General features: G+C 58.3%; 4 protein-coding genes across 4 annotated transcripts; 3 read left to right on the forward strand and 1 right to left on the reverse strand.

Annotated features, from left to right (window-relative positions):
- Positions 1–308: 308 nt before the first annotated feature.
- P884DRAFT_268327 (nucleophile aminohydrolase) lies at positions 309–2,014 on the forward strand (the record flags this gene model as incomplete). Its single annotated transcript, XM_069442184.1, has 4 exons — positions 309–323; positions 394–489; positions 554–1,298; positions 1,350–2,014. 4 exons carry the CDS (start codon positions 309–311, stop codon positions 2,012–2,014), a joined length of 1,521 nt encoding a protein of 506 aa, XP_069299345.1.
- Positions 2,015–2,415: 401 nt separating this feature from the next.
- On the reverse strand, positions 2,416–3,977 carry P884DRAFT_276232 (cation efflux family-domain-containing protein; the record flags this gene model as incomplete). Its single annotated transcript, XM_069442931.1, has 2 exons — positions 2,416–3,783; positions 3,879–3,977. The coding sequence occupies 2 exons, from the start codon at positions 3,975–3,977 to the stop codon at positions 2,416–2,418; spliced, it is 1,467 nt and encodes a 488-aa protein (XP_069299346.1).
- Positions 3,978–5,675: 1,698 nt separating this feature from the next.
- Positions 5,676–6,446, forward strand: P884DRAFT_276233 (uncharacterized protein; the record flags this gene model as incomplete). The annotated part of the gene is made up of 1 exon (XM_069442932.1): positions 5,676–6,446. One exon carries the CDS (start codon positions 5,676–5,678, stop codon positions 6,444–6,446), a length of 771 nt encoding a protein of 256 aa, XP_069299347.1.
- Positions 6,447–10,757: 4,311 nt separating this feature from the next.
- Positions 10,758–12,617, forward strand: P884DRAFT_196274 (uncharacterized protein; the record flags this gene model as incomplete). Its single annotated transcript, XM_069437968.1, has 1 exon — positions 10,758–12,617. One exon carries the CDS (start codon positions 10,758–10,760, stop codon positions 12,615–12,617), a length of 1,860 nt encoding a protein of 619 aa, XP_069299348.1.
- Between the last annotated feature and the right edge of the window lie 9 nt (positions 12,618–12,626).

Below are 12,626 nucleotides of genomic sequence, written 5' to 3' on the forward strand. Positions count from 1 at the left end.
GCCCAAGCTAACGGTAAGTGGCTTGTTGCTAAGAATGATTGGTTGGCTCCCGCCATTTGGGTAGCCGATTTCGTCAGTCCTGCGCCGGGAAGCGGCTTCTGGACGCCCCAACCGTTTGTTGCAGTCATTCCACGCGCTGCTTGTTACACGATCGCACAATTCGGGAACGGAAACCTGATCCGATCGGAAACCATATAAGAGTCATATCTAACAGTCACCGGTCTTTGCTCTTGTGCGGTGTTTCCGAGTCTTCTGGCCAACAACTCATCCACTACCCCGACGCGCACCAGTCGGGCACCATCACCGCGATGTGCCGATTTCTGGTGAGAATGTCGTGCTAGCACGAGGGTTGGAGACACATGCTTATTTATTTGCGTATGCTCGCATGGTTAGGTCTACAAAGGCAGCGACGAGATCCTCCTCTCGAAACTCGTCCTCGATCCCGCCCATTCCATCCTCAAGCAGTCGTTTGACTCCCGTCTCCGATTGGTGAGCGAGCCCCCTTCTGAACGCCTCCGGGAACGATGACTTACCTGGTTTGTCTGTCTTGCAGGACACTCGTCGCGGACAAAATAACGCAGATGGCTTCGGCATTGGCTTCTACACCGACCCAAAACTAGGCGCCGCCCCGTGCCTCTTCACCTCGACCACTCCCGCCTGGAACTGCGTGAACTTGCAGCGGCTCGCTACGAAGACGGCGTCGCGCCTGATCTTTGCCCATGTTCGCGCAACCACCGAAGGATCTCTCAGCGAAGACAACTGCCACCCTTTCTGCCATGGTAGCTTGATGTGGATGCACAATGGCGGCTTGGGCGGGTGGAAACAGATCAAGAGAAGGCTTGGGGAACGCCTTGCCGATAAGTGGTATCTGAATGTGGTAGGCGGCACAGACAGCGAGTGGGCGTTCGCGCTGTTTCTGGACACTCTGGAGCGGATGGGCCATGACCCCAGTTCCCAGCCCGAGAATGGATTCGGCCCCACGGTCCTCAGGAAGGCGATGCTCAAGACCATTTCCGTGATCAACGAGCTCATCGACAACATTCCCGAGAGCGTTATCCTCGCCGAGAATGTCGACACGAGGAGTCTCCTAAACTTTTGTGTCTCAGACGGACACAGCGTCATTTGCACTCGCTACGTCGGTAGCTCCACAGATGAGGCTGCGAGCTTGTACTACTCATCGGGAACTCTGTGGGAGACGAAGGCGCCCACCCCCGATAGCTCGGATTACCAGATGGAGCGAAGCGACAAGGGCGCAGACGTGATCCTGGTGGCGAGCGAGCCACTGACTTTCGAGAGAGGTAAGGCTACCCGGCGTACTTGACTACGGGAACCGGCACTGACTGCTGTAGAAAACTGGGTAAATGTCCCAACGAACTCGATCCTCACCATTCACAACCAGACAGTCATGGTCCACCCGATCATGGACCAGTACTACAATCGCAACCCGCAGCACCGCCGCTCCGCCGCCTTCGTTCGCACAAAGGGTCTCTCGGCCAACGAGAAGGCAACTTCCAGGTCCGGTACGCCCTTCGACCCTCCAACAAGCATCCCACGCGTCACTTCGCTGCCACACCTCCCCGGCAACCCGGAATCCCACAAACAACGTCTCCGCGGGCCAAGCATCCCCGCTGGCCTGTTGAGCACTCGCACACCCGACGGTCCCTCTTCCACCTCGAGTCTTCCACGGTCCCGCACTCCGCTCTCCCACGCCGAAACCATCACCCCGGAGCCGTCATCTCTGCAGTCGCCGACCGCAGACGTCAGGGAGCTCACGGCGCCGCCTATCATTCGCGCGGCTTCTCAACAGCCGCCGGTGCAGGGCAACATCAAGAAGAAGCGGGCCTCGCTGGGCACAGTAGAGGCGATGCATGGCGGCGGCGGCGGCGGCGGCGGCGGCGGGATGGCTTTGGCGCAGTATTTGGACTCCAGCCCGGTCACGCCGGAGCCCGTGCGGACCGAGTTTGGGAACCCCGAAAAGATTGCGCGCATGTTTCCTGAATTGGCTCTGCAGTGATGGGACGGGATCTGGGCTACGGGATTTGTTTTGGTGTTATGGCGCGGTGGAATACGGACTAGATTGTTTGGGGTTCTGGGCTGGCAAGGGAATCTCGGACGTGACGGACGTGACGGACGTGACGGGCGCCTAACAGCCCAGGTCCGTTTTTGTTTGAAAATCACATATGTATTTTAATCGTGTCAGCAAGGGCGCCGTTTTTAGAGGGACTTTGCTTAAAAGGATAGACGTGTGGCGGATTCCAAAATTACAGCGGCATCGCTCACCTTACCACCGGGGATCGAGGCCAAGTTGTGTCCGACCATATGGGAGTTTCACCGAGACGAACTAAAATAGGTGATCATCATCAGGAATCACGTCAAATGGTCTTGCCATTCAGCTATCTGCTCATATAGTATGAACTACCCGTCACTGCTGCTACAGGTCTGCACAGTGACCTCCCACCTTAGGTTCCCGCCCCGCCCGTACCCTCCCTCCCCGGCGAGCCGGTTCTGCACGACGCGAGCCAGCCGGGACCGCAGCTGGCTCAGCATGCCGTCGTCGTTTCCGCTGCACCCACGGGCCAGCCGCACCTTGAGGTTGGCCATGGCCAGCCCGTAGTGCACCTCCCAGAACTGCGCCTCTTCCACCTTGGCGACCTGCGGCTGCGACTCGATCTCGCGGATGACGGACGACACGGACGTGGTCGCGTGGCCGCTGCCGCCGACGTCACCGTCCGTCTTCTTCTGGTCTCCCGAGACGAGCGCCGACTTGATGGTGGTGGCGATTGTGTTGTTATTGTTGTTGTTGTTGTTGCTGCTGCTGCTGCTGCCGCTGCCGCTGCCGCTACTGCTCGGTTTGGCCGTGGCAGTTGACGAGGGCAAGTCGCTATAACTCATCAGTAGCATCAGCCCCTGAGCGACGGCGAGGCGCGTGCCCAGGACAAACATGCTGGCGGCGATGGCGGCACAGATCAGGCGGTCGAGCCAGACAAAAAGGGGGATGCTGAGGAGCGGGAGCAGCAGCATGATGAAGGAGAAGCAGAGGGTGAGGAAGTGGAAGGGGTTGGCGAGGATGCCGGCGCCGGGCAGGAGGCGCGCGAGGTAGGGGAAGGGCACGCGCATGACGCGCCGGATGCGCCCGTGGTTGCGCAGGCCGTAGGCGCTCACAAGCGTACTGACTACGGCTGCCAGGCTAGTGAAGTCGACGGTGCCCGGGGGGATGTAGCGCACGCCATGAGCGTGGCCATGACCGTCGAGATGCACCGCGCCGCCCGGATGGCTAGTTGCTGTGGTCGATGATGCGGGGTGGTGCGGCGCGTGGTCGCCGACGGTCTCGAGAAAATGCTTGAGGTTGTGCGAGATGAGGTCGAACCCCCCAAACACGAGGAAGACGGACATGGCGAAGCCGGCGAGGACCTCGGCGCGCTGCAGACCGAAAGGGTGCCGGATGCTGGAGCGCCGCCAAACCTCGAAGTTGCCCAGCACGTCCACTGCCACGCAAACGGCGGCCGAGCCAACGTCGAAGAAGACGAGGTGGGAGAGGGCTGTCATGGCGAGGGAGCCTTCGGCGCTGAAGAAGACATACATGGCGACGACGGCGTGGCAGCAGCACCACCAGAGGCGCGCGCGTTGACCACTCTGCATGCTCGCCCAGGCTTCTTTAAGGGTTGGGATAGGAAGGGAGGCCGGGAGGACTGGAGGTGGTCGTGGAGGCGGTTCCTGGAAGATCTGGTGCTGCGCGCTGATCGAGCTGTGCTTATACCGATGGCCCCGTCGTTGGCCAATATTCTGCGCGAAGGGAGGTAGGGCAGTCAGCGTAACCATTCAGACACAGCGACCTCTCGCGATCTGTCCGGGCATTCGTGGCGTGGGAAATCACATACAGGCTTGACTGGGCCGGTAGATATGAACTGGGTCTGGAAGTTGAACGGATTCTTAAGGGGAGAGCCCCCGTTATTCGCGGTCCCGTCTTCGGTCGTCATGGTGAAGGCGGGCTCAGGACTCGGAGGTCGCAAAGATGTCGAGTGGCGGGGATGGAGGAAGGCAGGAGAACTGCTTCGGGGTGATGCCGCGAGAACTGGGCTGGGCTCCGGTGAACCGGCGAGTGGCGGGTCGGTGTTTTGCCGGTCGCGATCGCGATCGTAGTCGTCGCAAGTGAACCGGAAGGAAGGCTCGCCGTGGCTGTCGTCTGGCGTGACAACGAGCGGTGTTGGCCGAGTCGCTGGGGGTTCAATGGGGGGCGGGCTCGGAGCCATGAGCTTGCTTCGAGGCTGCGGCGCTCAATCGATCTGCTGCAGTGGCACCCCTGCGCGGGCCGTGGTTTGTTGGCCGGCAAGCCGGTGAGATGCGGAGCCGAACGTGGAGCTGAGCTGCGCTCGAGAAACAGGGGGCGATCGTTCCGCTTGGCACAAACCGCAAACCTCCAATTGACAACAACCATGAAGCAGAGACGGAGGAGTTACTTTGTAAAGTCGCCCGCCAGTTTTGAGGTTTGCAGCATCAGAACTCTCTGTGTGCCACACGTGGCTGCTGTAAAGGGGATATTTGAGTGTGCTTCAGATTGACGATATAGTGTTTCCACTCCGCAACCTCAGCTGCTTCCTCTCTCAAGCGAGTCGAGAATCCGAGATGTTGGCTTTACGGAGGCACAAGCCGGGCCGTGACAGGGGGCCTTGCCTGCCGCGCCGCTTCTTTGCATGGCCCACTTTTGAGGGCATCGTGAATGCAAGGGTGCGAATAACTAGTGTAAAACGGTGCAGACTAACTAACTAAGCTACTTGTAGTCGCAGTATTCTGCAAGGCACCCGACGTCATGTGCTTCCTTCCACTCCTCCTTCCACTCCTGCTTCCACCCCCCGACACCGTCGCTGTAGGGAGGGCACACAACGTGGTCAACTGGGATAGTTATTGGAGTGGCAGGAGCTGATCTGGCCGAGAACCGAAACATGGCGATGTTGTGAGTCAAATTGACTTGTCTCCAGAATTTAGGGGTGACGCAACGCCGACGCTCGTGCGTCCCACTCATCGAGACCGGGAAGTCGCGTCTACGTCGACACCTAAATTTGTTCGCCATGGAACAGCAACCTAGTACGTCACAGGCGGGTACCGCGTCCGATGCGCCCCCCTCCTCGCTCCGTCCATCAGCCCCGGGTAGGAAGCGGAGCTCGTCCGGGGCGAGTGGGTTGCTGTCCAAGCTGCCGTTTGTGCGCTCCACGGGAGAGCACCGCCCGCGATCCCGACGCAACACCAATGAGACGGACTCGGCCGGCCCGACCCCAACACTGCCGGTACCATCCTTCGTTACGATTCCGGCCGACGCTCCCCAGCGCACCGTTCCCGCAACCGCAACCGCAACCGCAACCGCGGCCCCACCCCCACCGCAACCTCAGATAGCGCAGCATTCGGCGCTGCAGACGACGCAGAAGACACGACGGCGTAGAGGTTCGTTGCGGAAGGTTGCCTTGCTCGGCCGAGGCGCCCAGCGAGAGCGACGCGAAGGGCGGGGATTGACCATTGATACGACGCTCGACGATGGGAGTGGCCGGATACCGTACCAAGTCGTGACCTCGGGTGCGGAACACATGCTATCCAGTCCGGCGCCGAGAGACGGGCGAACCACGGTCACCGCGATACAGAAGGACAACCGGGCGGACGTACGGCACGGTCTCGGCATCTCAGAGATGACCCCACGCCCGGGCATGGACGATTACCACCCCCGCTCCGCTACTTCCAACTCGGACCAGGGCGCGACACCCACAGCACCCCAAGTACTTTCCCCGAACATGGAGAGGCCAAAGCCCGACGCAGCCAGGCAGGCCGCCGACAGGAGCCCGAGCATGAGCTACAGCACGACCGACGACGAAGATGCCCTGCACATGTCCCGGTCCAACCCGGCAACCCTCCCCATTCCGCGTTCCACCAACCCGTCCGTCTCGCTCTCGTCGTCTTCAGCCATCAGCCTACCACATCCGGACCGCGGCTCCGTCTCTTCGGGATCTGAATCCTACTACCTCGCCCGCCCGCCCGGCGGCGGGCTCAGCAGCGGCGGCAGCGCCATGGGCGGCGCGCTCTCATCGACCCAGCGACGCCGGAGCGCCACGATCCAGCGCGCCAAATCCCCGCTAGCTCTGACCTCCCTGGCCACCCCACTCCCGCAGCCCGACGCGGAGTGGGACTACTCCGAGACGGAGTGGTGGGGCTGGATCATACTGCTCGTCACTTGGGTCGTCTTCGTCATCGGCATGGGCTCGTGTCTCGGGGTGTGGAGCTGGGCGTGGGACGTCGGCACCACGCCCTACGCGCCGCCCGAGCTCGAGGACGACCCCACGCTGCCGATTGTGGGCTACTACCCGGCGCTGATGATCCTGACGGGCGTCATGGCATGGGTTTGGGTGGTGGTAGCGTGGGTCGGGATGAAGTATTTCAGGCATGCCCAGGTCAGCGGGGATTGATGGATCGTCTTGGTCAAGCTTATTTTTCGATGGGTGAATGCTGAGTTTTTTTGTGGATGGTGTAATGGTTCGTATACTTCTAATACCCCTCAGTCATGGTTGTAATGAACCGGATGCTATGTCACCCCTTGGGACCGCTCTGTTCTCGTCCACGTTTATATCCTTTCGTCGCTGGGTTGGTCATGTATGTCATGGTTCTGGATTGCAGCTGGAACAGCCGATACGAGTCAAGGCCTAAGAGTCTCGTGCGGCCATGCTTCAGGCGTTCCTCCCGTTCGAAATTGCCTGATATCAGGCGGTAAACAGAGAGAAGCATTCCGAACCATGTCAAGACCAATGCCAGGGGATATAAAAGGATGTACGGGAACCCTAAAAGGCAGCCCATATTCTCAAGCCAACTACTTCGTACTTATTGCAAAATGAAGACGGGTATAATACACATAACCTGCGAACTTGTCCCACATCCTCATAGCTTTTGCGTCGGGAGCTGACGGATATAAGGGACAGCTGAGTTACGTTCAAGAAAAGCCCACCCCGGTTAGGCATCTTCTGGCCACCTTACAACGCCAAGATGAGAGATCTCTTTGAGAAAAATTAACAATCATATTTGCGGCCAATGTCCTCCAGGCACGGTGCCATTTCTATCTCCTCAGGCACCATGCATATACGCATCGATCACTGCCCCCTCTCAGGTTTTGGGCAGAACCACAGCATCCATGCCTGGAGAGAACCGGGACGAATTGATACACGCACAAATGCAAGCAAGAAACCCTTTCCGGAGCACCGAGATGGCGGGAGCCTCGTACAAGCGCGGGTGTTTCAGGAGCCGCGAAGAAGCGGAGTGATTGAGGGCCATCTGGCCAGGGTAGGACCGCCTCAACCCAAAGCTGTGGTACGCCCAAAACGCCATGCACTCCCAAGTCTACGCAGCAAAGAGCTATGATTGGAGCGTGACGCGCTTGAAAGGCAAATCCAACAACCACAGGCCGGCCCTGAAATCTTTTTTGGTTCACTCGCTGTCCCTTCAAGTATCCGTTTCGGATTCCAACAAGCTGAAGCGTTGACTGTTCGAAACGACACGGTCAACAGTGGATGGGAACAGTGCTGCTTGTATCAAGCGGGTCAGCGCGTCCTGCAACACAAAACAAACACGAAATCCCCGTCGAGCGTCTTGCGTTTCGTGGTGGGTAACACGTCCGAGCACTCGCAGCGGCTGTGACGAGAGCAGTTAAGGATAAATGGAAGCGAAGAATGGATCCAGTCGTTAGTACCTGCGGGGCATCGGAATACGGGCCGAAAGGAGCTTTACACGCAAGGGATAAGATTACACAGTAGGGAAACAAAAAAAAAAAAAAAAAAAAAAAAAAAAAAAAAAAAAAGAAAGAAAGAAAGAGAGCCAGGCATGTTTTGAGTTTGCTGAGCAGTGCTCTCCGTACCGGCCTTGGTCGCCAACTATCCCAAAGCTCGAAACTTAAGAGTGTAAAACTACCCACACCCACGGAAGATGGGAACCGCAGCTGCTCGTGTGTACTTGCAGGCTTCCATGCAGCAAGCAGCAGTACGGAGTAGCAGCAGCAGCAGCCGCGGGCCGCAGCACGCCGGCATGGATGTCATGGCCACTCACGAGACGAACAGCGAGCCGAACGCAAAGCAAAGTGTGTGTGACACCGAACAGCTGAAACAGACCGCTTATTGGACCCCCCCCCCGTGGCCGTTTAATACACTTAGACACTCCCCGTGCCACCACCTCTCCACTTCGCAATACGCAGAGCATTCCTTTGTGTTGCGAACTGCCACTTGTTAAGCGCTGCGGGGTGGGGGCTGGGCTTCGATGGGTGGGACACGCCAAGGGGGGCGGGTTTCTCCCTCGAAGACCCGCCAACGTCAGCGGCTTCAGCGAGTCAGACGGCCTGGGTTGGCAATTCAAAGCGCGGTCTGTTGGTGCGGTAAACGCACTCGGCTCTAGGTAAGTTTTTTTAGGTAGCGAGCTTGCTTCTCACATCCGACGGCCAGATACCAAGTAGGGCCGCGGGAGCCCTGTACAGGCTTCCGGAATGTCTGTAACTAAATACACTTTCGCAAAGTGTTTCGTTGGGGGCCTCGGAGGGGGTGCTACCAAGAACCGGCCAGTCCCGATGCATGAAGGTGGCGTCTTGTAGTGTACAAAGTTAAAATTACGGTTACAAGGTGTACTTGTATTAAGAACGACCCGAGTTGTTCATGTTCAAGCCCGTTACGTCATAGCGTTCAGCTCCGCTCGGACCGAGTACGGAATTAGTTACTGTTGAGCGTTTGTCACTCTGCAACATGGTAATCAGGTAACTAGTGCACGAAGAATCCCATTAAAGATACTCTTCGCGTTGGCCGATGTGCGCTCGGTCTTCGGGCATCGGCAGATGCCTGTTGATGGCGCTCGAGGCTTAAATCGAGCCGGGTATGGTCATTCGGGTCTCGCCGAGCCTCTCGATCAATCTCGAGAAAGGGCTGAGCTGAGACCAACATCCGCTGGGAACGCCTCTCGCCCCACTTTGAGTCTCGTGCGTTGATGCTTCTTGCCCTCGCTGGGCTGGATGGCAGCGTGCGCTTAATAACGATCGCAAGGATGAACCTTTCGCATTCAGGGGCAAAAATGCCAAAGGCTGAATTCCGGGGTTCAGCGAAATGGCGATTTCGGGACAATGCCAAGGAGCGTTGTGGGGTGTTGGAGTCTGGTTCAATCATCCGGGGGCCGTGCCCGCCTGGTCATTGCGCGATGATCCGCGGATGAATTGGCTGGTGGAGAGGTTCCAGAGCAGAAGATCGGCCTCGAATCAGACGGTCGGCGGCGACTGGCCGTTCTTTGGGAGCCATCAAGGTTGATTCTTCTCTACCGGAGCAAGTAGTCTACCGCACCTACATAGTAGACTATGAGTAACCAGTAAGGTAGGAGGTACCTAGGGAGTTGGTGTATGCACATACTCGGGGTGATACGAACTGCCAGCCAACTGAAAGGCTCCGTCGCCGCTGGAATCGCGCCACTCGGTTCGCAGGCCGAGCCAAGACCCGGCGAACCCTTGAAATTTGTCAGAAGCCGCCGAGCAATGGCATTCTAATGATCATGGCCGCGTGGGAGACAAATGACTTGCAACGAATCCTACCTATTGCCTTCTCAATGAATTCTACTAGCAGACGTAATATTCCGATTGCTCGAGGACCCATCGCGTGCTTTCTGGCCACCCCGCAGCTGCAAGTTTGCCCCTTCCGGCGCTGCTTGGATGGCGGAGTGTTAGGTGAGCCCAACCTCAAACCGGATTCTCCGCTCTTTCCTCAGGCAGCAGAGCAGGTGTGAAGACAATCCGTTAGTTATAAGGTTGGGACACTACGGGAGGAGAGGTTATAAACCACCTCTCTGAGCAGCCTGCCGAAATAAGCGACTGCACCGCATCAATCCATCAAATTACCTACTATGTAGCCTCCTTTTAAGCGACTTGCGCATTGCAGCTACCGTTGTTCATCAAAGGAGCTCCTGCAAGACCCCTGTTACAGCCTCAGGCAGCAATTGCGAACTTGGACCCGCAGTGCTGCGCTGGAAGGTTGTTGAAGAACGGGGTCAGGGCCCGGGCCGGGGGGCGCAAAAATCCAGGCTGCTCCGCCTGCTGTCAGAACCCCATTATTCATTCACCCAGCCTCTCATACCTGACCCTCGGGCAACGGCCAGCACCGGTCATCTCCTCTTTTTCCTATCTCGACGCCTTCTCACCGTGGCCAGCTGCTGAATTCGCCGCGCACGCCTTCCAGAATCCCATCTCTTGTCCTCACGGCATCGCAATCGCTCTCGGGTTTCGCATTCCCGATAACCTGCCGTGGCTGCGGCATTTGGCGAGACCTGACTCGATCGCCGCCCATCAATCGACCTGACCCGCGCGCGGCCGAGTCGCAGCTGGATAACAACCCGTGCTTCATACTTTCATATCTTTCTCGCCACTATACACTCCTTCTCAACTTTTTCTGCTTTGTTTACCATCGGTCGCTGGTGCTGTATAGCCCGTCCGACCATACTTCGGCCTTGACGGTTAGCGGGCTCTGCCCTCCCACAAAGTCCTCTGGAGCGAGAGTCGGGTATGGCCGACCCCAGTTGTCCACAGGCCCATGGATTCCGGAGATGCGTTGCATTTCTGACACTTCCCTCAATAGCAGACAAAGCAACGAATCCCGGCAGCTTCCCGATCGCGACACGACGTTGATCGAAACCGCACAAATACCTCTTCTGCCGCCCTTACCCCCACTCTCCCCTATTTGGCGCCTACCCGTTCTGCACGGAGGCAAGCCAAGATGAGGGAAGCCAACTTCAGCATACCCAATGTCAACAAGGCATCCGTGGGCATCACCACCGCCTTGTACGACCGGCGAGCCCTCGACTGCACATCGACGCTTCCATTGATCAATTCCCTAAACCATCTCGCCTACCTCACCACATCCTCGGCTAGAATCCGCGACATACTTACCGTCGATGGCGGCATCGAAAGATTAGTCTGCATCCTAAAGGAAGGCCGGAGCAAGGACATGATGGATATGTGGAAATGGAACCTGGCCTTTCAATGCGTGGTAAACATCGGAGTTAGGGGCACAGAAGCCGTCCGGACCCGCGTGGTCGAGGCCGATATGGTTCCAGTCATTGCAACCATCCTCGACAACTACATCAAGGTCATCGAGAAGGTGCGCGAGAAGGCAGAGGAAGCCAAGCAGAGGTCGGATCCTCATCGCCACCGGATTGGAGGGAGCAGCCGCGTTCACAAGTCGTCGAGTTTCTCTTCTCGCTCGGGGACTTTGGATGTCGATCAAAGAACTTTCCGCAGGCAGGCGCCTCCCCCGTCAATCGACGTGTCTGCCGCCCTGGCCGGGCCATCCACGGCAGCAGCCAGCCGTTCCGCTGCCGATCCAACGCCGACAGCTCCGCAGTTCCAGGTAACCCCTCCAGCGGACCGAACTCCTCTGACCGCCCACCGACACCATCATCATCACCATCATGCCGTTACCTCTCCGGGGCCTCAGACCGCGCCACTCGCTCCGGTCGTCCCCTCTATGGATGCCGCCGATGGCCTTGCCAGACCTATCCGGGACACCGATCGTCTTGGTAGCATGCTTCCATTTTCTCGATCTGCTGCTGTCAGCTCCCAGCCAGCTTCTCCTACCACACCTTTACCGCCCCCACAACTTCGCTCCCCCACGGTGCGACCGACCTCTATGCTCACTGCCGCGGCTCGGCCTCCGAGGCGGCCTTCGATTCGCCATCAACACTCAACCGGCGCCGAGACGGATGACATGAACGCTGAGAGCATCGCTTCCGACGAGTCGCCCGACGCTGAGATGTCGGGCACGAATGATCTGCAGTCAGATGTAAATGTTCAGGATGTTGCAGTGGAAGATGGAGACAGCATCATGGCATCCGGAACTCTCGACCTGACAACCCCCACAGCGTCCGAGACCCAGGATGCGGGAACCTTCAACATTACCCATCAGGGTCCAGTTGATGGCAGTGCCAACACCAACAACACACGGACACCTGTGCCGGCTATGGGCCTGTCGCCGAACCGGCCAGCTCTGGTGGCCCCGCCTCAACCAGCCATGCCCAACGCCAGCGTTCCGCGCTACCTGCTCGATCGCCAATTCAGCCCGAACCCGCAGGTGCTTGCCGCTATGCCGCGGGAAGAAGACGTCCTGATGTCTCTGCAGCTTCTGGCGTACGTCTCCAAATACTGCAATCTTAGAAAGTATTTCCAAAAGAGCCATCTGGTTCCTAGGCTCAAAATCGGGAAGGAGATTCGGCTCTTGGACGGTGGCGATCCCGCCGCCATCGAAGCGGAGCTGCAGCAGCAGGAGGAGGAGCTTGAAGAGGAATACTGCCTACCAAATGACCTGAACATCTTCCCGCTGGTGGAGAAGTTTACGGTTAGATACCATAGCACCGACATGCAATACTGGGCCGGGGTGGTTATGAGGAACCTGTGCCGAAAGGACGACACGCGGGGAGGCATCCGGCAGTGCGCTTACTACCAGTGCGGCAAGTGGGAGGAGTTTACCCGCCAATTCGCAAAGTGCCGCCGCTGCCGCCGGACCAAGTACTGCAGCAAGGAGTGCCAGAAGAGCGCCTGGGCATTTCACCGGCACTGGTGCATTGCCGCGACGCAATGATGGAAGGAA

The sequence above is a fragment of the Thermothelomyces heterothallicus genome, assembly GCF_042370625.1.
Source record: "Thermothelomyces heterothallicus CBS 202.75 unplaced genomic scaffold P884_scaffold_6, whole genome shotgun sequence".
NCBI lineage: Eukaryota > Fungi > Ascomycota > Sordariomycetes > Sordariales > Chaetomiaceae > Thermothelomyces > Thermothelomyces heterothallicus.